Below are 20,969 nucleotides of genomic sequence, written 5' to 3'. Positions count from 1 at the left end.
AGGAAAGATATGGATTGTGGCTAACATTGTGTGTAGACTGCTTCCCAAAATAGCAGTGGGAGTGTAGTGGATGCCGAGGGAACAGCAATGTACACAGCCCATGTTTGTTTTGGCTATCCCACCCCTGATGCTCATTAAGCACCAAACAAAAGAAGATGAAAAACTAAACTGGAGAAACAAGCCATGGTTTGTTTGACTGTTGGACAATTAATGGTTTGTGGTTTGTCAGAACAAACCATGGCTTGCCATTACAGGCAAACCAGCCAATCTCTGGTTCAGACTGCTATAAGTCCTTTGCACACAGATACCTAGATCCCATCAATAATAATAAAAAAACACACACAAGAGAGGTTCTTTCAGAGCTACTTCAAGGTTTATTGTTTGTTATTACTCTGCTTGTTAAGCTTGTACTCTTACCATCAGAACCAATGATCATGGAGCCTACAGAGACAAATTTCAGGTGAGAAACACTGTTTGAGCCAGAGTATACCTGATTTTATTTATTTATCTATCACATTTATATGCCACCATTTTTCTCCAGATACATGGTTCTCCCCTTCCTCATTTAATCCCCAAAACCACCCTGTGAGGTAGGTTAGGCTGTGGGGCAATGACTGGCCTAAGGTCAGCTAGTGGGCTTCATGACTGTGGCGGAGGGGGGATTCAAACCTCGGTTGTCCACATGCTAGTCTGACATTTTAACCACTACAACACACTAGGGAAGATATAAATTAAAAAAATGTCCAGTAGCACCTTAGAGACCAACTAAGTTTGTTACTGGACAATTTTTTTATTTTTTTCTACTGCGTCAGACCAACACGGCTACCTACCTGAATAGGGAAGATATGTGAGTGGATTTCCTGACACAATCTTCCATAAAGCTGTGGTGAGTGTCACTGAATTGGCTTGAAGTAGCAGTTTTGGGGGTAAACCGGGGGGGGGGGGAGCCAATAATCTGGCATTTTCACAGTCAAAATTGCTCCCTATCCAAGCTTCTTGCAGTCTTGCCTTGAGCAGTGATGAGTAGAAATATTGTGCCTGTCCCCCCGCCTCCAGAAAGGCGATTAGCAGCCTTGGGAGGGGGCCATTTACAGCCCAAGAATACCGTATTTTTCTGCGTATAAGACGCCCCCTATTTTGGGGGACTCCAAATTAAGAAAACACCTCTCAGCACTACCCGTGTATAAGACGAGCCCCAATTTTAAACTTTTTAAAAATATATATATATATCTAGACTTATACATGGAAAAATACGGTACTTCCCATGAAGCTGAATGCGGAAAGTGACAAATAGCATGTGGGATAGCACGAAACATTTATGTTCATGTAACCAGGAAAAAAAATGTTTCACAATAAGGAAGCGGGTGGGTGGGGAGTGTTTTTTTCTGGTTTCCTTCTCAAAGTTACCACTCATTAATTTAGAAAGTGGCCTTCAAGAGTTCTATGGTGTTAGCACTGGTAATCTGCATTATCTAGATTTCTGTGGATTTGTTGTTGGAATATCTATCTACAGAAGCGGCGGCCAATTCCAGGAGCAGAGTTTTTGATCCAAAGCCTTCTCACAGGATAGGCAAATACCGTGAGGTACTTAGTTTGCTTTGCATGAGCATGGTTATTGAATCAATAAATGCCCATTTGCTTTGGCTGTTGATCAGGTGGTTTCACTCTCTCTGTTGACATTTTTTAGGCAGAGGATGAAAGGGATTATGTGGCCCACACCTTTTTAAAAGAGAGGGGTTTTTTTACTGGGGAAATGGTGCAGAGAAGAGGATTAAACATTCCCAATTCCCCCCACCCCTTGAGGTTTTAATTTGCAATTGTAACAGGAAAAAAAATACTAATAATATATGATTGGAAAAAGCAATCCATTGCCACACGACCTTGACACAATATTTCCTCAATCCAGTTTTAAGCATATACATTTATATAGGAAGTCCAAATTTCCCAATAGGTGCCTGGATTAAATTGATGATTACAAACCATATGCTCGAACGTGGAAAGAGCAGTGAGATCTTCTAACCACTGGGTGATAGACGGTGGAATTTGTCTTTCCAGCTCTGCACTATAAGCCTCTTAGAACTCATCACAGAACCCACTTCTGTTGCCCATCTGTTTAGTCGAACACCGCCTGCTTCTGTCTCACTGCTCTGACCCAATCTTCCCCTCTCCTGCAGGCTGCTGCTGCATTTAAGCTTTAAAAACAATGTTTGGACATTTGATTGTGTGTTTCCAGAATTGCACAAGGTTCAGGCCTTCTCTGAGAGAGCAACAATCAAATTATTTCAGCCCGTTTTGTCAGCAAGTCTGCTACATCAAACTCATAAAGTGGATGGAAGAGCTGCGTTCTTTTGCGGGGGAGGGGAACTGCATCATTTTTGGCTCTTTGCCTGTCAGCAGATGTGGAAGATACAGGGACCCTGTACCTCCAGCTAGCTGGCATCTCTCTTACCAGATCAGTCTCCATCACAGTACCGGTAATAGGTTTTTAAAAAAGAAATCTGAGTGAATGTCTCCTTCAGTTATGACATGCATGTTATGTATTTTTTATTTATATCTATATAAACACACACACACACAGAGAGAGAGAGAGAGAGAGAGAGAGTATGCATGTGCAACACTTAATTCCACAGCCCATACATAAACTGCGGAGTTACCTCCCTGCCAAGTTGCATCAAGTGGTATAAAAATGATAGAAAATAATTACAGTGGTACCTCAGGTTAAGTACTTAATTCGTTCCGGAGGTCCGTACTTAACCTGAAACTGTTCTTAACCTGAAGCACCACTTTAGCTAATGGAGCCTCCTGCTGCTGCCGTGCCGCCGGAGCACAATTTTTGTTCTCATCCTGAAGCAAAGTTCTTAACCTGAAGCACTATTTCTAGGTTAGCGGAGTCTGTAACCTGAAGCGTCTGTAACCTGAGGTACCACTGTATCAACAATATGCAGAGAAGATCAGCAAAATTTAAAACAAATATTTAATTACAAAACCAGGATAGACTTGTTAAAATGAAGAAAGTTTTGGCAAACATCTATAGCAAGGGTGCTGTTATGGGCGGGGGGGGGGGGAATAGAGGGGTTGGCTTTTGCTGCCCAACTCCCCAGGGGACTGAGTCCCGTAAATCCATGATCAGAGATGCATGGATGGAGGCAAGATCCATAGAAAGCAAGGCAGATATTTATTTTTCTGTTGCAACAGAGTTCCCTCCCCTCCTTACAAGAGGTAGGAGAGACCCAGAACAATGGTGCACAAGCCCCTATAAAGACTTTTGAAATTGCCCACCCTGTAATCCAAGACCACCCCCCAAAACGTCATACATACATCACAGAAGGAGGCAGACTCCAGCAGAATTCTGAGAGTGTTGCTTCTCTCCTGTCTGCCAGGATACCTGATAATGCCTTACTTGACTGCATTTTCTGGGTAGCCTGGCCATTCCTTTGAGATGGTAAATACCATATTTTTTCGTGTATAACACGCCCACAAGTATACGACACCCCCTATTTTGGGGGACTCAAAATTAAGAAAATGGGGGGGGGTGATTGCCCAGAGTATGGTACTTTAGTTCTTGAATCTCTTACACATATTGATGGTTTACTCAGCTTAACAGATACTTGCCAGACTGTATTTGCAGGGAGGTGTAAGCCCCTACAGTCCAAAGACATTTGGAAAGCTTTTCCCATTTCCTTCTTCCTTGCAGAGAAATATTTGAGGTCAATTTGGAGAGAGTCAAAATGGCTTCAGGATTGCTCTCCTGTACTGTTTCAGACACGTGGTTTATACACTTACGTATGTGTTTGCTTTTACATTTATGAACATTTGTTCTATATTTGAGACCTTAGAATTCTTATAACAGTGCCTAATGTTAATCATGAGGCAGAGCATTTGGTCCATCTAGATGTCTATGTTCATAGAATCATACAGTAGAGTTGGAAGGGACCAGGAGGATCATCTAGTCCAAGGGTTGTCAACCTGGTCCCTACCACCCACTAGTGGGCGTTTCAGGATTCTAGGTGAATGGTAGGGAGTTCTATGGCACAAGCTGAATCCTCCTTCCATCGAGCACTGGTGGGGAGTAAGGAAATTTTACCATCAAGAAAGATGTATTAGTGGGCAGTAGGTATAAAAAGGTTGACTACCCCTGATCTTTCTGCTAACCAGGCAGTTTGAAAGCATGTCAAAGGGCAAGTAGATAAATAGGTACCACTCCGGCAGGAAGGTAAACGGTGTTTCCGTACACTACTCTGGTTCGCCAGAAGCGGCTTTGTCACTCTGGCCACATGACCCGGAAGCTGTCTGCGGACAAACGCCGGCTCCCTCAGCCACTAAAGCGAGATGAGCGCCGCAACCCCAGAGTCGTCCGTGACTAGACCTAACGGTCAGGGGTCCCTTTACCTTTTACCCCTGATCTAGTCCTACCTCCTATGCAGCTGGGGATCGAACCTGCAACCTTGGTATCATCAGCACCATGCTCTACCAACTGAGTTATATTGTTTGTCAGTGCCTCTTCGGATTTTCAGACAAGAATCTTTCCCTGCCACCCACTCCTCTTCCTTGCACTGTTGGGAGCTTGCCACTTCCTCCTGCTCCTCCACTGCTGCATACGCCCCCCACCCTCTGCCCCCACCCCTTGCTGCAGCCACATGCACCCGGAGCGGCTGTGGCGAGGAGGCACAGTATTCTTTGCAGAGAATCCACCGTGTGATTTAAAAGTGTGGTGCATATACTGCCCAGATCAGCAGAAAGCCGGCTGCCTAAGGCAGGTTTAGAATTGCCTGTCAAACATTCCTAGCTTTGCTTTCTCTTTCACTCTTTCTTATCTCTTTCCCAAGAAAAGCACCTTTGCTGAACTGAAACAACAGTTTCCATAAATGGTCACAGCAGTGTTGGTTTTATTGAAAAAAATAAGTTAAAAATACAAAATATAAACATTTAGAAAAAAATAAATACTTATAAATTAAATATTTTAAGATAATTGGTAAATCCATAAATTACAGTAGGGGAGGTGTTGTGGTCTGGATGCCAGGATGCCAGCATTCTCTGACAGCGGATTGGGGATCTAGGCTGGGAGTGGTGGAGATTTGGAAGTCTTGGAAAAGGAAGTGTCTTTAGCCACCCGAGTCCTCAGCAGCGAGAATTCCCTTGTGACCCGGCACAGGAAACTGTTGAGGGAGCGCAAGATGACATACACTTCCTGGCGATTCCTCCACCAACTCCGGTGCTGAAGAATTCGAAGGGGCTTGAGTGTTGGCTCAGGCTCGTTTTCAATCGGCAGGCCCCAAAGCAAAATCTACAGGGAGAATCAAGGAAAGGTGTTAAAACAGCACAAAAGATAAAGGACGCCTTTGCCCCACCTAGCTGTGTCCCAAAGGGCAGGGTCCAGTATATCTGAAGGAGCGTCTCCACCCCCATCCTTCTACCCGGACACTGAGGTCCAGCACCGAGGGCCTTCTGGCGGTTTCCTCATTGCGAGAAGCCAAGTTACAGGGAACCAGGCAGAGGGCCTTCTCGGTAGTGGCGCCTTCCCTGTGGAACACCCTCCCACCAGATGTCAAAGAGAACAACAACTACCAGGCTTTTAGAAGACATCTGAAGGCAGCCCTGTTTCGGGAAGCTTTTAATGTTTGATGTATTATAGTATTTTAATATTCTTTTGGAAGCCGCCCAGAGTGGCTGGGGAAGCCCAGCCAGATGGGCGGGGTATAAATAATAAATTATTATTATTATTATTATTATTATACCTGATAACTCACGTGATGGTCCAGGTCTCGGAGGGAAAGACTGATGTCTTCAAAGTTAGATAGGAATTTAGAGTCTTCTTTGGTGGCCTCGTGGTCCCTCAGCTGTTGTGCCAAACCCTGATAAAATGGCAGCATCTTGGACATGTAGGTCAGGCGCTTGGCATCCTGGGAAAATGGCAGGATTAGGACTCAAACCAGTCAAGAGCACCCAGGTGCCCTGCCTCTTCCCTCCCTGCCTTTGAGATGTGGAAAGAAACCCTGGCGAAAGCAGGCAGCTATGGAGTGTCCCAAAGCTCTGCCAAAACTTCCCATCCAAAATACTAATCATTGATTAAGGCCCAAACTACATGTTAATCTGGGGAATTGATAATGGATAGCCTACTTCAAAACAAATAACAAATTGCAGCCTACAGAAAGAGGCGTCTAATTAATCTGGTCAAGGAGATAACTTAGGGTAAGGGTGTTTAACCTTCTTCCTAACACCAGTTCCCCAATCTATATTGCCCCCACTCAAGTGGATCAACAACAACAACATTATTTATACCCTGCCCATCTGACTGAGTTGTCCAGCCACTCTGGGTGGCATCCATCATAATATAAAAACACAACTAAACATCAAGCAATAAAAACTTCTTGATACAGCGCTGCCTTCAGATTGTCTTCAGAAAGCCATATAGTTGTTTATTTGTTTGCCCTCTGATGGGAAGGTGTTCCACAGGGTGGGTGCCACTACCGAGAAGGCCCTCTGCCTGGTTCCCTGTAACCTTACTTTCCAAGATTCTGTGGGGGAAGCCACGACCGCGAATCTGCCTCCAGGTGACCTCACCTTCAGAGGCAAGGTCAGTGGGTCCTGGAGGGAGAGGGCCTTTTCACTGGTGACACCTCAGTGACGTAATTCCCTCTCCTTATCAACTCACCCAAAGCCAACATTTCATATCTTTTAGGCACCAGGTAGCAAAATATTTTGTTTGCTTTATCAGGCTTTTGGTGGCATTGAGTAGTTCACAAGGGCTTTTACCGCCTCTTGTAGAGACTGACAATGTTGTTAAACACAATTTATGTTGTTACTTGCTTTCTATCATCATTTTAAGCCATACTCTGAGGGCATGAAAAGCGGGATAGGAATTTTTCAAATAAATAATTATTCTTACTGGAAGAGAAAGCCACGTGCGGAGATCAAGGCTGACTGAGGGAAGCTGCCCTGAGCTTCGTACAGAAGTGGGCTGCACTCCAGACAGACGTTCAGAGAGCTGGAAAGAAAGAAAGAAAACACCAAGACTCTAGGTGGGGTTGCCAACTTTTCAACCAGCTGCTGTGGATGTGCCTTAAGAAATATACCTTACTTGAGATGGGGGAAGAGACAGAAGCAAGTTATTCAAATTTATTTATTATGTTATTTCCACTTTTCCTCCAAATTTGCTGAGAGTTGTAAAAAATTATTCCATTATAATGTTAGCAGGAACTACCAAAAATAAATTTAACTATTGCTCATAAAGTTACTAATTTTATACTGCGCCTTCATAGATAACAGATTGATTATTGTTTGATCCCATCAGCAATAACTAAGGACACAGAATTTTCCAGGTTTTCAGTTTTCCACTACTATTCATGTGTCAGAACCTTCAGATGTCCCCATCAACCATTGCATGATTAATTGGATAAACAACGAAAGGGGAAAGAACTAATGAACTAAGAAGCTGTTAGCTTTCCCTTCCAGAAACCAGCCAGTTCCTATCCCAAGGCCCGTCACATTGTGTGCGCAGAGGAGTTAGAAAGACGAGTAGACTTACGTAGCGACGTGAAATATTCTGTATTTTGCAGAGAAGTTGCCGGGAGTGTCTTAAGCTAATGCCAAATTCTTTCTGCAGAGTCAGCCGCCACTGTGGGATGAGACTGGAGTCATTCTCTCCCTGAAGCCCAGCCGTGGTGGCAGCAATGAAAAGGTCAACATTGAGGACGGCTTGGAGAAGGAGTGTTGCACCTAGACAGTTGTGGGGAGAAGGGAAAGGTGGTGCCATTACATGGGAAAGGCAGCAAATTTGTTGAGCTGGATACCTGTTGGTCTTGGGACAAATATTCAGAGCTAGGTTTGTGGTGAGATAAGCCTCAGTTTGTCCATAGGGAGCAATGGGTAGTACCATCAAGGTACAATTTTGAGGCAGATATCTAGAGCCACTTTGGCAGAATGAGCAGGAAAGTCTACAAATGCAGTGCAGCTTACCATGTTTTGAATACACAGCAGTACCATCGAAAGAGTCCTGCCCCGCTCAACCATTCAACCCAGAGTCAAAAATTACCCAACAGTACCACTGATTAAAACAACACCATTTTGGCTCCTACGATTCCTGTCACAGGACCTTAGCAAACACACATGCTCCCAAATTTGGTTTGCAGGCCTGTCACACAGCGTGACCTCACCATCTGGAGAGGGGAAACCCATGTGAGGGGAATTTCGCTGGCCACTTTGAGGTTTCTTTCAGTAGATTTGGAGGTTATGCTTACCAGTAAGGGAAAGCATGGAATGGCGAGCCATTGATCCCTCAGACCTAAACAACCTAAGAGATTTGATTTCAAGACAAAATAGAACAGCGTCTCAGGCTCCTTTAGAGTACAGGTGGGGAACCTTTGGCCAACGGTCAGAGATGATGGAGTTGTAGTCCAGCAAGGTCTGAGGGGCCACAGGATTCCCAAACCTGGACTACAGTGTATTGAATCCATCAAAAAAGGTGTCTAGAAGTGGTCCAGGGCATGTTGGTACTTAAAGTAGAAAATCCAAATGCCTGGGGTGGCCAGTAATGCATTGCCAAAAATAAAGGGGTGAAAGGTGACACCAATTTGCTTAACATTTGCATATGGTAATTTATATGTATAGTTACAGAACTGGACTTAGGCTGGACAGTCCTCAAATATGGAATACCTTCAAACAGAGGACTGTCTGACAGCCCTTCAAAATAGAGGACTGCAAAGTAGGACACACATGGCTATCCTACAAATGGCCCTCCCCTCATCCCTCAGAGCAGTGGTTCCCAAACTTTTTTGAGGAACCCTCCTTACTTCCATAAACTCCTCCCCACTGCCCCCTACCCTATAAAAAGCATTATTCAGAATAGTGCTTTGCTTGGCCCACTAAGGAAGATCATAACACAATAAACTTCAAAACAGTAACAAACAATTACACATTTAATAAAAATCCAGTTAGAACTATTTAATGTAATTAATTCAACAAAACTGATGAGCTTGATCCAGTGATACCAGCTTTTCAAAGCTTCACGGTCAGTTAACGGTAATGGTAAAGGACCCCTGGATGGTTAAATCCAGTCAAAGGCGACAATGAGCTTGTGGCGCTTATCTTGCTTTCAGGCTGAGGGAGCCTGCATTTGTCCTAAGACAGCTTTCAGGGTCATGTGGCCAACATGACCAAACCGCTTTTGGTGCAATGGGACACCGTGATGGGAGCTAGAGCGCATGAAAACGCCATTTACCTTCCTGCCACAATGGTACCTATTTATCTGCTTGCACTTGTATGCTTTTGAACGGCTAGGTTGGCAAGAGCTGGGACAGAGCAATGGGAGCTCACCCCGTTCCACAGATTCGACCCAAAAGGGTCAGTGGTTTAGACCACAGCACCACCTGCCCCCCTCACACCTCCAGCACCCCCCTGCTGTCTCCTTGTCTCTTAGCACCCCAGGTAATACTATCCACTTTAGGAACCTCTGTTCCAGAGTAAAATATAAGCCGTTTGTTTTGTTATGACTGCTTATGCCCCCTTCCCTCTCTGCCGTGAAACTTGAGAATTGATATTCATGAATGCCTCTTGAGCAGTTTCACACCCAAGGGGGAGCCAAACTCAAATTTCCTTAACACTGCCACACACTAGCCATTTAAAGCACATTAGTGCTGCTTTAAGAGTCATGGCTTCCCCCAAGAATCTTGAGAACTGTAATTTACCCTTCCCAGAGCTATAGTGTCCAGAATCCTTAACAAACTACAGTTCCCCAAGATTCTTTGGAGAATACATGATAGTCGAAGTGGTACGAAACTGCTTTAAAGGCTGTGACCCACATCCAAGTTACATAGCCATTTGCCTTCAGGCTCCAAGGAAAAGGGTCTCAAAGTGGAGGCTTCTCCGTTAGTAGTACTATAAAACCTGCCACCTGAGCTGCTTTGCCTCACCCTAGCTAATGCTAGAGCCGGCCCTGGCAAGCCTCTTCCTGCCATTGACACAGCCAGCCTTCGTGTCTCATCCCTTGCCTGCACTACACAGTGCCCCAATAAATCTCACCCTGGACTATCTTCAGGACCGAAGCAAGGAAAAGCTAGAAATATAAAGAAATATCACAAATAATTTCTCATTTCTTACCACACAGACGCATCTTGAGAATCTCTGATTAGTGGGGTATCTGCCTGTCTGTCCAAGAAGGCAATGTTTGATCCTACAGCCCATCTTGGGGGCCTTTTTATGTCCACTGGCTTTCATTTTCATTTGGACCTGTAATGTCCAAGATTACAAAGGGTGCTCTTTTCAAAGAGGCGAAACAATCTGATTTCTGGAACTGCGTCTTTCACCTCTATGGTAGCTTCTCTCTGCTGTAGTTTCGGGGGGAGGGAGTAGCAAGGGATTGGAGCGGCCAGGGTGCTTGCTCAGCTTCCTCTTTTCTTGGGGGGGGGAGAAACCGCTTGAAAAGAGGATTTCTTCAGCTGACCATGTGACACAGGATGCCCTCTCATCTTGGGGAACCCTCTCATTCAGCCGGGGGCTTTTTCAACGCCACCAACGTACTCAATTTCTGGTCTCTGTTGACGTTTCTCTCCCTCTCTCACCCTCCTCCCAGCAAAATCCAGGCAGAGAACATTATTAAAAATTGCCTCATCATAAAATACACCGCAGTATTTGGAATAAGGGAATAGAAAGTCATCCCCAAATGCTAGCTCTGCATGTTACATTGAATACGCTGCCCCTCATTGGCAAACCCTTGCCCATCTCTGTTTGACAAAGGTCTGCCTTAGTATTGCACATTTCACTGTTGTCAGGGAGTTTACTATACAGGTGACTCTCCACTTATGTGGGGGTTATGGTTCCAGGGATAGCACCTGGACAACTGACAACCATTTTGCGTGAGACAATAAGGTGACAACATCCCCCCTATCATTGGCCTCCTGCTCCTGTTCAATAACCAAGCAGCCACCTCCTTCTCCTTGGTCTTCCAGGAACAAGAGTGAGGCAGGGCACAGGAGTGGCTTCAAGATGGCTGCTTGATAGCGAGGTCAGCCATTCGTACATGTACCCAGTGCTGTCTACTCTGACTAATAAGTGTTCTGCTCGATCAGACCAAAGGCCTAACTTCTTTTCCCACAGTGGCTAATCAGATCACTAGCACAACGTGTGTACAATAGCCCTCCGTCAGCTGCTTTTCGGAGGCATGGTATTGATAATGGAGGTAATTACTATTATTGTTGCTATTTTGACGCTAGGGCTGGGTGATATATCAATATATTGAACGAAACCGGTTTGAAGTCTATATTGGTTTCATAATTTTTGACCTGGCAATATATCACAAATCATTATGTGTGCTAAGGCTGAGCCATATATCATCCAAAACCAGTTTGAAGTCCATGTTGTGATATCGGTTTCATAATTTTTTGACCTGGCAATACATTACAAATCATGGTGTGCCCATGTGCTATGCAAAAATCCCAATGCGGGAGAAACCGTAAAGCCAACCAATGCCTCTACATAGCTCCATCCTTATTTCAGAAATCATTATATATCAGTATATTGCGATGTTTAGCTGGTGATATATCACAATGTTAAAAACCAGGTATCACCCAGCCCTGTCACCCTAAGGTTCCAGAGTAGGTTGCAACCAATTGAAATATGATACAGTGGTACCTTGGATTAAGAACTTAATTCATTCTGGAGGTCCGTCCTTAACCTGAAACTGTTCTTAACCTGAGGTACCACTTTAGCTAATGAGGGCCTCCCCCTGCCACCGCCACACAATTTCTGTTCTCATCCTGAGGTAAAGTTCTTAACCCGAGGCAGTGGAGTAGCGTGGGTTGTCAGCACCCGGGGCAAGGCAAGTAATTTGTGCCCCCAACCCGTGGATTTTAGCAGGTGGCAGAGAGCTGCGAGTGCGAGCACGCCCCCCCCGATGTTGCGCCCGGTGCGGCCGGCCCCCCCTGCACCCCCCACGCTACGCAACTGACCCGAGGTACTATTTCTGCGTTAACGGAGTCTGTAACCTGAAGCGACTGTAACCTGAAGCATCTGTAACGTGAGGTATCACTGCATTAAAATCAGTTACAGACATTACAATCACAATGATAGGGGTGCGCAAGGCCGGCCTGCAACAAGGCACAGTGAGAAGGCTGCTTTGGGTGGCACAATACCATGAGGTGGTACCATGCGACCCGGGTAAGAGAGGCTCAGGCGGGGTGGGTGGGCTTCAGCGGTGAAACAGGACAGGCTGCCCCTGAGGGTGGGTGCTAAAAGTATTCATATCAAGAGTCTAATAGCAAAAGACTAGTGGTAATGGATAGCCTTGTCCTCCATGAATTTGTCTAATCCTTTTATTAAGTTATCCTCTACATGGGGCTACCTTTGAAGGTGACCCAGAAACTACTACTAATCCAGAATATGGCAGCCAGACTGGTGAGTGGGAGCTGCCATTGAAACCACATAACACAGATCTTGAAAGACCTACATTGGTTCCCAGGACGTTTCCGAGCTGACCTTGATGCTGACCTTTAAAGCCCTAAATGGCCTCGGCCCAGTATACCTGAAGGAGCGTCTCCACCCCCATTGTTCAGCCCAGACACTGAGATCCAGCGCCCCTTTGCTGGAGAAGTCCCAAAGTTCTGCAAATGCATTTACATAAAAGAGTGTTGCAAATGTTGCAAATGCAGAAATCCAAACATTTGCTCACAGACCAAGACTTGGTGTACAAACATGGGTATTCTGGCCACAATGGAAAGAAGTATGTTCGTTCCATGAGAAAAACAGGGCCAGGAAGTTGACTTATAGGAACTCTGAAGAATCAAAGTACGTCTTCCCTTGTATGCAAATTCTATTCTCGTTCAGTGTCTCTCTCTCCCCATCAGTGTCTAGTTTAGGTGGTTGTGGGGAGAGTATTCAGAAAGCTAGCTACTGAGAGCATTCGGCCAACTTCCCTAGCAAAATGAAGGCAACTGTACTAGGATTACTTTTAAGGCAGCAAATGGTTGTAGTCCTGTCCTGGTTCCATTAACTTGCTCCTGTCCAAACATCCAAATTCACCACATGGTCCATTTCTGAGCTACAGTGGTGCCTCGCAAGACGAAATTAATTCGTTCCGCGAGTTTTTTCGTCTTGCGTTTTTTTTCGTCTTGCGAAGCACGGTGTCGGAAAAGTTTTGGAAAAGCTTCAAAAATCACCAAAGTCTTCAAAAACCTCAAAAAAGGCTACAACACCACGTGCTATGAGTTGCTCCTCGAAGTCAAGTCGCAACTGTATTAACGGTTTTAAGAAAAAGGAAACAAACTTGCAAGACGTTTCCGTCTTGTGAAGCAAGCCCATAGGGAAAATCGTCTTGCGAAGCAACTCAAAAAACAAAAAAACCCTTTCGTTTTGCGAGTTTTCCGTCATGCGAGGCATTTGTCTTGCGAGGTACCACTGTACTCACTATGTGTGCCTTATTTAAAAATAATAATAAATCTCTGCCATATATCTCACATATTTTGCACACATCTCAAGAGGTTCTGTCATTCAGGCTGCAACCCCAGGCACACTTTGGCCATGTACACACTCCAGTTTACTCTGCATCCAATGCACTCCCATCTCTGGTATGTGAAGCCATGTACACACATTAGCCACTATCCACACATATCTTGTCGTTTGTTGAAAAATGCTGCATTTGGATGTGTTCAAACCACCTTTGATCTGGTTTGAAAAAGTAAGCCACGGGAAGACAACCACAGCCCCTCTCTGCCGACTAGTGTGAGCAGATAGCAGGTGACTTGGAAACAAATTCAACCATACTCATGTGTACAACAGCATGCATATGTGATTCAAAACACAGCAAAATCAAACGACCTTGCTGCATTTTAAGCCAGAAATGTGTACACAGCTCTGGTTGGCAGTAAGCCTAGAGATGGATGGATCAGTCTGTTCCCAGTCTATGTCTGTTCTGTCCTGACTCTGCAATAATCTGAAAATCTGATTCAATATTAATCACCAAAATCACATTTAAATATATATAAATGTGTTTTTAAATACATATTTTGTGGCAATGTGCACATTTCTAAAAAGAAAAAGTTTATCCTATAAGCATTTTTAATACACGTTGGTACTTTTTTGAAATGTGCAGTAAAGCACAAATTTTAAAGGATAACTATATTTCAATCTACATATGAGTCTGGTAAGTGTGGATCAGGCAAATTTCACATCAAATCAACAGCAACTAGAGGTGCTCGGTTGCCCCCAAGATTGGGGAGGCTCCCGGTGTGCATTGCATACATATGACATCACACACGCAGCACATGACTTCACACACACATCCCCCGATGCTGTCTAGGCCGGTGCAGCCTTCTGCGACGTCATGCAAATATTGAGGGGGCCTAAGACTCCTCAGCTCCTAGAGTTGGCATGCCTGACAGCAAATGAATTCCACAAGAGGAACTTGTTCGTGAATAAGCATGCAGAGTATTGGATTTGTGTTTCTCAAAAGTATTCTGTTACATTGTAAAGACAAGTGGTGCAGCAACAAAACTTCTAGCTCATTTGCAAAGCTAAGCAAGGTCTGGTATGGTTCCAAATTGGATGGCGGACGGCATGTTGAGATTCCTACCCCCAGAGGCCAGGTTACGGTATTCATCTCTGCAAGCGGATTAAATGTCTCAAGCAATTGCAACAACAGTACCCCCAACTACACCACTTGTAGCAGCTGGCTGAGAACCAGTCTCCATGTGACAATAAATGTGTCACTTGAATTTACATTTGTATTTTACAGCTGCTACCAGGGGTAGAGTGGGATAGTTTTTAATCAGGGTGGGCAAGTTTATGCCATGGGTAGGCAAACTAAGGCCAGGGGGCCGGATCTGGCCCAATCACCTTCTAAATCTGGCCCGCAGACAGTCTGGGATTCAGCGTGATTTTACATGAGTAGAATGTGTCCTTTTATTTAAAATGCATCTCTGGGTTATTTGTGGGACATAGGAATTCGTTCTTTTCTTTTTTCAAAATATAGTCCACCCCCTCCCAAGGTCTGAGGGACAGTGGACCAGCCCCCTGCTGAAAAAGTTTGCTGACCCCTGGTTTATGCGTTTTCGTTCCCACTGCAGTCCCAACAATATTTGCCCCCTTGAAGCTGCTGTTTGCGCCAGAAGTGAGGCTTCCATTATTGCCAGTGGGAGCTTCTCCCAGTGTAAGGCAAATTGCAGCTGAGGAGTGGCAACATGAGAACGGGCCTTTTCTGTGGTGGCTTCCAGTTTGTGGAATGCTCTCCACAGGTAGGCTTGCCTGGAGCCTTCATTACATATATTTAAGCGCCAGGTGAAAACTTTTCTCTATAACCAGGCCTTTGGCTAATTACCAGTATTTCCTTTTAAATGTGTTTGTGGGAGCATGGGGTTTTTTTTGTATTCTGTGTTATCATTTTGTATTTTTATGTTGTAAATGGCTCTGTGATCTTCAGATGAAGGGAGGTACACAAATTCACTAAATAATAATAATATTTTTTCATGGTTTTAGCCTATGGCCTGGAGATGGCTGCTGTTAACAAACAACCCTTTTTTACATGATAAGCGCAGAGGAGGTTGATTTGCTGTAATCATCTCTTGTAGGTGTATAATGATTATTTTTATAACTTGTGGCTAGCGTTTTTGGTTTTGAAGCAGCAAAAAACCAGTTCCTGTTCTCTGCTGAGTCACAGTGTAAGAGTCACTGATAAATACCTAGCTAGTCATGTTTTCTTGAAAACAGGCACATTTTCTTTATGACTATTTGTGTTACATTTGGAGCCCCACTCTTCCTCAAAAGAAAAACACGCATGCCCCACATTCCCTTCTATCCTGGGAGATGGATTGGGATGAGAGGCTGGCATGATGTAATCTCATGAGCTTTGTGAATGAGCAGACATTTGAACCCGGGTCTCCTTGGGCTGTGCCCATGACTCTAGCCACTAGACTGGAACCAACTAAATCAACTTAACCAGCTAACTTTAGTTCCCACTGAAAGCAATGGGACTAAAACTAAGTCATGACTAACCTACTCCATTGATTTCAGTGGGACCTAAGTTCAGTTAAGTTCCATTTTCCATCCTCCTGGCATGCACTCATTACAAAGACCTGAGGAACGAGATTATCACCCCTCTCTTATTGTCCATTCCGGGTCGCCCAACCACTGCCACAGTGTTTTTTCTCCTGGCAGATCAAGAGGAGCAGGTAACAGCAAAGGTTGCAAGGTTTTTAGCTGGGGCAATCAGAATAAGGTCCACTATTTGATTGCTGATTCATGACCCTAAACTGTGTTTTATATAATTGACTTTTTATTTTGTTCTGTGTACATCCCAATGTTCTTTTGTTGCTATGGCCGATGGCTGACGCAAATAGAGTTTCATTCATTCAACTGGATCCAGCCCAGTAAATTTTAGAGTGGATAGTGACCCTTGAGATCATCCATAGTGCAAACAGCTGCTCTGTGTAGGATCCCCAATGCAGGATGGGACTATGGCATTGCTGACCAAAGGCCACCCAGCCCAGTGATCAGCATCATCTGCACCTTAGTTTTCAATGGCTTATCTGAACAGAAAGGTTTTTGGCCTGCTGGCAGAAGGATAGCAAAGAGAGAACGAATTTTAAAAAATGTTTAAAATAACTTTTTCTTTAAAAAAAAAACCCCAAAGCCTTTATTTTAGGTGCCAAATTCCCAATGGAGCAGAAAGGACTATGTATGCGACCACAGCTGCACAGATATTATTGGACCAGAGATGGAAAGAGGACAGTCCTGATCAGAGAAGAATGGCAGATCAAGTTGATGGATTATGCCGAAATGGCAAAAATGACCGGAAGAATCAGAAATCAGGAAGACCAATGGGGGAAATTTATAATTTACCTTAAAAACCATTGTAAACAGTTTAAATCATTGGTAGGATTTGAATAATAGTTGTAGTTTAATGGTGAATTTTGGATATAATGGAGATGTAAAAGATTTGGATTATTATGCAAGATGCAGGAGGAAATGATTAATAACAGGACCTACAAAGGGAGGAGGGAAGTCCAGGAGATTCTTTGGAATCTTGTTTTTATGTTGTATGTTGTATGTTTGTGATGGTAAAATCTTAATTTGAAAAACCAAATAAATAATTTTTTATTTTTTTAAAAAAAGGATAACAAAGAGGGAGCCAATCTAACCTTTATTGTGAGGGAGTTTCACAATACTGGAGCAGAAAAGGCTCTCTTGTGTCACCACTAAGTTTGCTTCTGAGGGTTATGTTTATGAGGATTATGGCATCAACTTTTGTAGACTCATGACCACTTCCTCAGCTTTCCTAAGGTGTGTGTCTGTGTGTGTATCCATATAAATTGCATGCTACGCAATGAATGAATGGCAATGAGATGAATGGCAATGAGATGAATGGCAATGAGATGAATGGCAATGAGATGCAAAAGAACAAAAACAAAACCTCCAATCAGTCTGTGATAATTAAATATATGTTAAATAAGCATGCCTTTAACATTTTAGGGATGCGGGTGGCGCTGTGGTCTAAACCACTGAACCTAGGGCTTGCCGGTCAAAAGGTTGGAGGTTCGAATCCCCGCGACTGGGTGAGCTCCCGTTGCTCGGTCCCAGCTCCTGCCAACCTAGCAGTTCGAAAGCATGCCCAAAAGTACAAGTAGATTAATAGGGAAGGTAAACGGCATTTCCGTGCACTGCTCTGCTGTCGGTGTTCTGTTGCACCAGAAGTGGCTTAGCCATGCCGGCCACATGACCTAGAAAAACTACGGAGTGGACAAACGCCAGCTCCCTTGGCCTGTAAAGTGAGATGAGCGCCGCAACCCCAGAGTCGTTCGTGACTGGACTTAACTGTCAGGGGTCCCTTTACCTTTACCGTAACATTTTACAGTAGCAGATTGAAGGTAATTGCTCAAACAATCATACAGTGGTACCTCGGGTTACATACGCTTCAGGTTACAGACTCCGGTAACCCAGAAATAGTACCTCGGGTTAAGAACTTTGCTTCAGGAGGAGAACAGCAATCGTGCAGCGGCAGTGGGAGGCCCCATTAGCTAAAGTGGTACCTCAGGTTAAGAACTGTTTCAGGTTAAGTACGGACCTCCGGAACGAATTACGGTAAGTTCTTAACTTGAGGTACCACTGTATTAGCACCTGTCCTGGAGCAGGGAAGCATTCAAAAGAAACAGATTCCTGGCACTGATCAGCTAATTAACCCAAGTAGTGTGTTTAAAGGAGGGGGGCACGGGGAGGAAGTGTAAGAGTGAGAGTGATGTGGAAAAATCCACCGGGGGAATTTTACAAGGGCAGAACTGGGTGGAATTTGGAAAAATATTACCCTTCTGGACACCAACTGGCATGGATTGTTTTTTAAAAAAACAAACAAACAAGAAGTTCCCCACTTCTAAAATAGCTTTCATTTATTTAAGTAAAAATGTTAGAAGAATAGGGAAGTGCCTGCAGTGGTCACATACTGACTGTTGTCCTGTAACTCAGCTAGATTGGTAAAGAAAAAGCATTTTATATGCATTGTATATGCGATATAACACTGTGACACCAGATGGCGCTGTGGAGTCCTGTCTTTCCCTACTGGATTTCCCTGTATGAGTATACAACGCGTTTAATAGAATCGCTTCTTTGACGTGTCTAGATCCAGCCCTATGTGAAGAAGTATGGCAGCCACGTATCATGCTACACAGAGGACTTGCTTGAAGGAATCCTTTGATACATTGTCCAGTCCAAAACTGGTTTCAAGATAAAAGAACCAACGGAAAGGAAAGAAACCGAAAGGGCCCTGAAAGTTGCCCATCAACTGTGAACACCTGGATAGCAGTCGGAGCAGGCCTTACGGGTCACTTGGTCAGTCTTTACACTATGGTGAGATGTACAGTATCTCTACTGAAATTATAGTAATGGTGTCTAGCTTTGTATACATATGCAATTATGGAAAATCTATTTTGCCCTCCGTTTTGGGAGATGGCCACCCTGAGCGTCAAGGATTGAGATTCCCATAATTGTTATTATAGGACAGGCATTGTGGAAAACAGAATGTTGGCCTAGGTAAGCCTTTGGCCTGATCCAGCAGAGGGACGGATCCAGCTGCTGTGAGCTGTGTCCCCTCAGCTGCCAACTGCTTTTACCAGCTACTAATCCAGACCCTCCAAGTATCCCTATTTTCCAGGGACAGTTCTGGATTTACAGAAGCCTACCCAGTTTCTGATCGGATTCCAAAATGTCCTTCTTTTCCTTAGGATGTCCCTGTTTTCATCAGAGAAATGTCGGAGGGTATTTGAGACTGTGATGCTCTGCAAGAGAGGACGGAGTGCATCTTTCTGTTTCAGTGGGGAGCTGAATCATGAGAGCGAGAGACAAGTAGGAAAAACAGCAAAGGGGATTTTAACTAATGCCAATGGAAAATCCCAGGCAGCCAGAGCAGAAACCTGGGGGTGGATGTCCCTATGGCCTCAGATGCTGCTGATTCATGGCCAGCTCAGCTCATCAGCAGCGGGATGAGCTCATCACTTTACTCTAGAGCGAGTTCCTCATACCTGAAAGGCTGTGGAACTGCCTTCCCACAATAGTGAGGCTGCGCGTAGATGCTTCTGGTTTTTTGCACACACAGCTCCTGCCATCACAAGACACCTTTCACAGGGAGCACACCTTGCTTGCTGCATCTAACGGCTGTCCACAGGGCAAGGATTGTATTTGGGAAGGGAGTGTATAGGTCAGACCCTGGGGTGCCTTTCTAGGAAGCCAGTCCCATCAGGGTCTTGACATTTCTTTTCAAATGCTAAGAAACAGAAAGTGAAATCAGTGATGCTCAAATGTCTTGTTTCCTAGAGCAGCCACTGTTTCTGAGCAGCAGAGCAAATAGTCCCTTCAAGCACCCTCTAAGATCTCACCATCAGTCAGCGAGTGGGAATTAGGAGTCCTCCTGGGTTCTCCCTGCCAGCTCCGAGAATGAGTTCGATCAAATTCAGGATTGCACAATTTGCGCCGTCCCACTATGCACTGGCTGGGCTGGCAGGTGCACACTGACTCCCCGGGCATATAGAATCAAGCCCCTTGCAAGCCACCATACAAGGAGTGGTTGTGTTGTGTTTGGTTTGGCAATTTGCCCGTTCTGGAGGCCTGACCAAAAGTTGTGCAACAGGATACAGATGGGGATGCAGACGGGAAAAACATGGCCGAAGAGCACTTCGAACTAGGGCTGCCCAAAAATTTTATTGGCTGGGTCAACCAATTAAATTGGCTTTTTAAATAGGGTAAAAAAAGTGTGTGCTTTAAATCTAAGCACTTAAGCCTCAATCTACAGGCATCACACACCCCAGAGGCACCCCCCCCCCCAATCTCACCCAGGAGGGAAACCTTATTTTTAAGATGGAGATGGCTAACCAGCTAGAAAAGGCTTGTTTTCCTTGTTACTTCAAAACAATTGTTTTGTCATGTGAAAATTTCATTAAGCAGTTAAAACTAAGATCTGGGTGGGATTCCTGATGGGAATAGCACAAAAAGACATCAGGTAGCTGTTGTATGTGTGCTCACAACAGTTTTTACAATGTAATACATCAGTTGCCGATCGCCGAAGAATTGATGCTTTTGAATTATGGTGCTGGAGGAGACTCTTGAGAGTCCCATGGACTGCAAGAAGATCAAACCTCTCCATTCTGAAGGAAATCAGCCCTGAGTGCTCACTGGAAGGACAGATCGTGAAGCTGAGGCTCCAATCCTTTGGCCACCTCACGAGAAGAGAAGACTCCCTGGAAAAGACCCTGATGTTGGGAAAGATGGAGGCACAAGGAGAAGGTGACGACAGAGGACGAGATGGTTGGACAGTGTTCTTGAAGCTACCAGCATGAGTTTGACCAAACTGCGGGAGGAAGTGGAAGACAGAAGTGCCGGGCGTGCTCTGGTCTATGGGGTCACAAAGAGTCAGACATGACTAAACAACAACAACATCATAATCAGTTGCAGGGACTGTCTGTTGTTGCTGAACTACAACTTGCATCACCTGAGGCTATTGG

At 44.6% G+C, this 20,969-nt stretch overlaps 1 protein-coding gene and 1 long non-coding RNA gene across 3 annotated transcripts; one reads left to right on the top strand and one right to left on the bottom strand.

Annotated features, from left to right (window-relative positions):
* Nucleotides 1–4,889: 4,889 nt before the first annotated feature.
* On the bottom strand, nt 4,890–10,351 carry IL27 (interleukin 27). 2 transcript variants are annotated; one of them, XM_080976310.1, is made up of 5 exons: nt 10,096–10,351; nt 7,526–7,716; nt 6,887–6,985; nt 5,748–5,900; nt 4,890–5,284 (listed from the first exon to the last, which is right to left on the bottom strand). In XM_080976310.1, exons 1-5 carry the CDS (start codon nt 10,106–10,108, stop codon nt 5,054–5,056), a joined length of 687 nt encoding a protein of 228 aa, XP_080832436.1. In that variant the 5' UTR covers nt 10,109–10,351; the 3' UTR covers nt 4,890–5,053. The 2 variants fall into 2 exon arrangements, with proteins under 2 accessions (XP_080832436.1, XP_080832435.1); XM_080976309.1 differs by having other exon boundaries at nt 5,736–5,900; nt 10,096–10,323.
* Nucleotides 10,352–10,472: 121 nt separating this feature from the next.
* Nucleotides 10,473–16,797, top strand: LOC308460233. Its single transcript, XR_013978511.1, has 3 exons — nt 10,473–11,173; nt 15,463–15,550; nt 16,616–16,797. It is a non-coding gene; the product is annotated as an uncharacterized lncRNA (long non-coding RNA).
* The last annotated feature ends 4,172 nt before the right edge of the window (nt 16,798–20,969 follow it).

Source organism: Podarcis pityusensis (genome assembly GCF_964106645.2).
Source record: "Podarcis pityusensis genome assembly, chromosome: 13".
In the NCBI taxonomy this organism is placed as follows: domain Eukaryota; kingdom Metazoa; phylum Chordata; class Lepidosauria; order Squamata; family Lacertidae; genus Podarcis; species Podarcis pityusensis.
The sequence above is the reverse complement of the archived record's forward strand: the minus strand, read 5'-3'. Positions and strand labels throughout refer to the sequence as shown.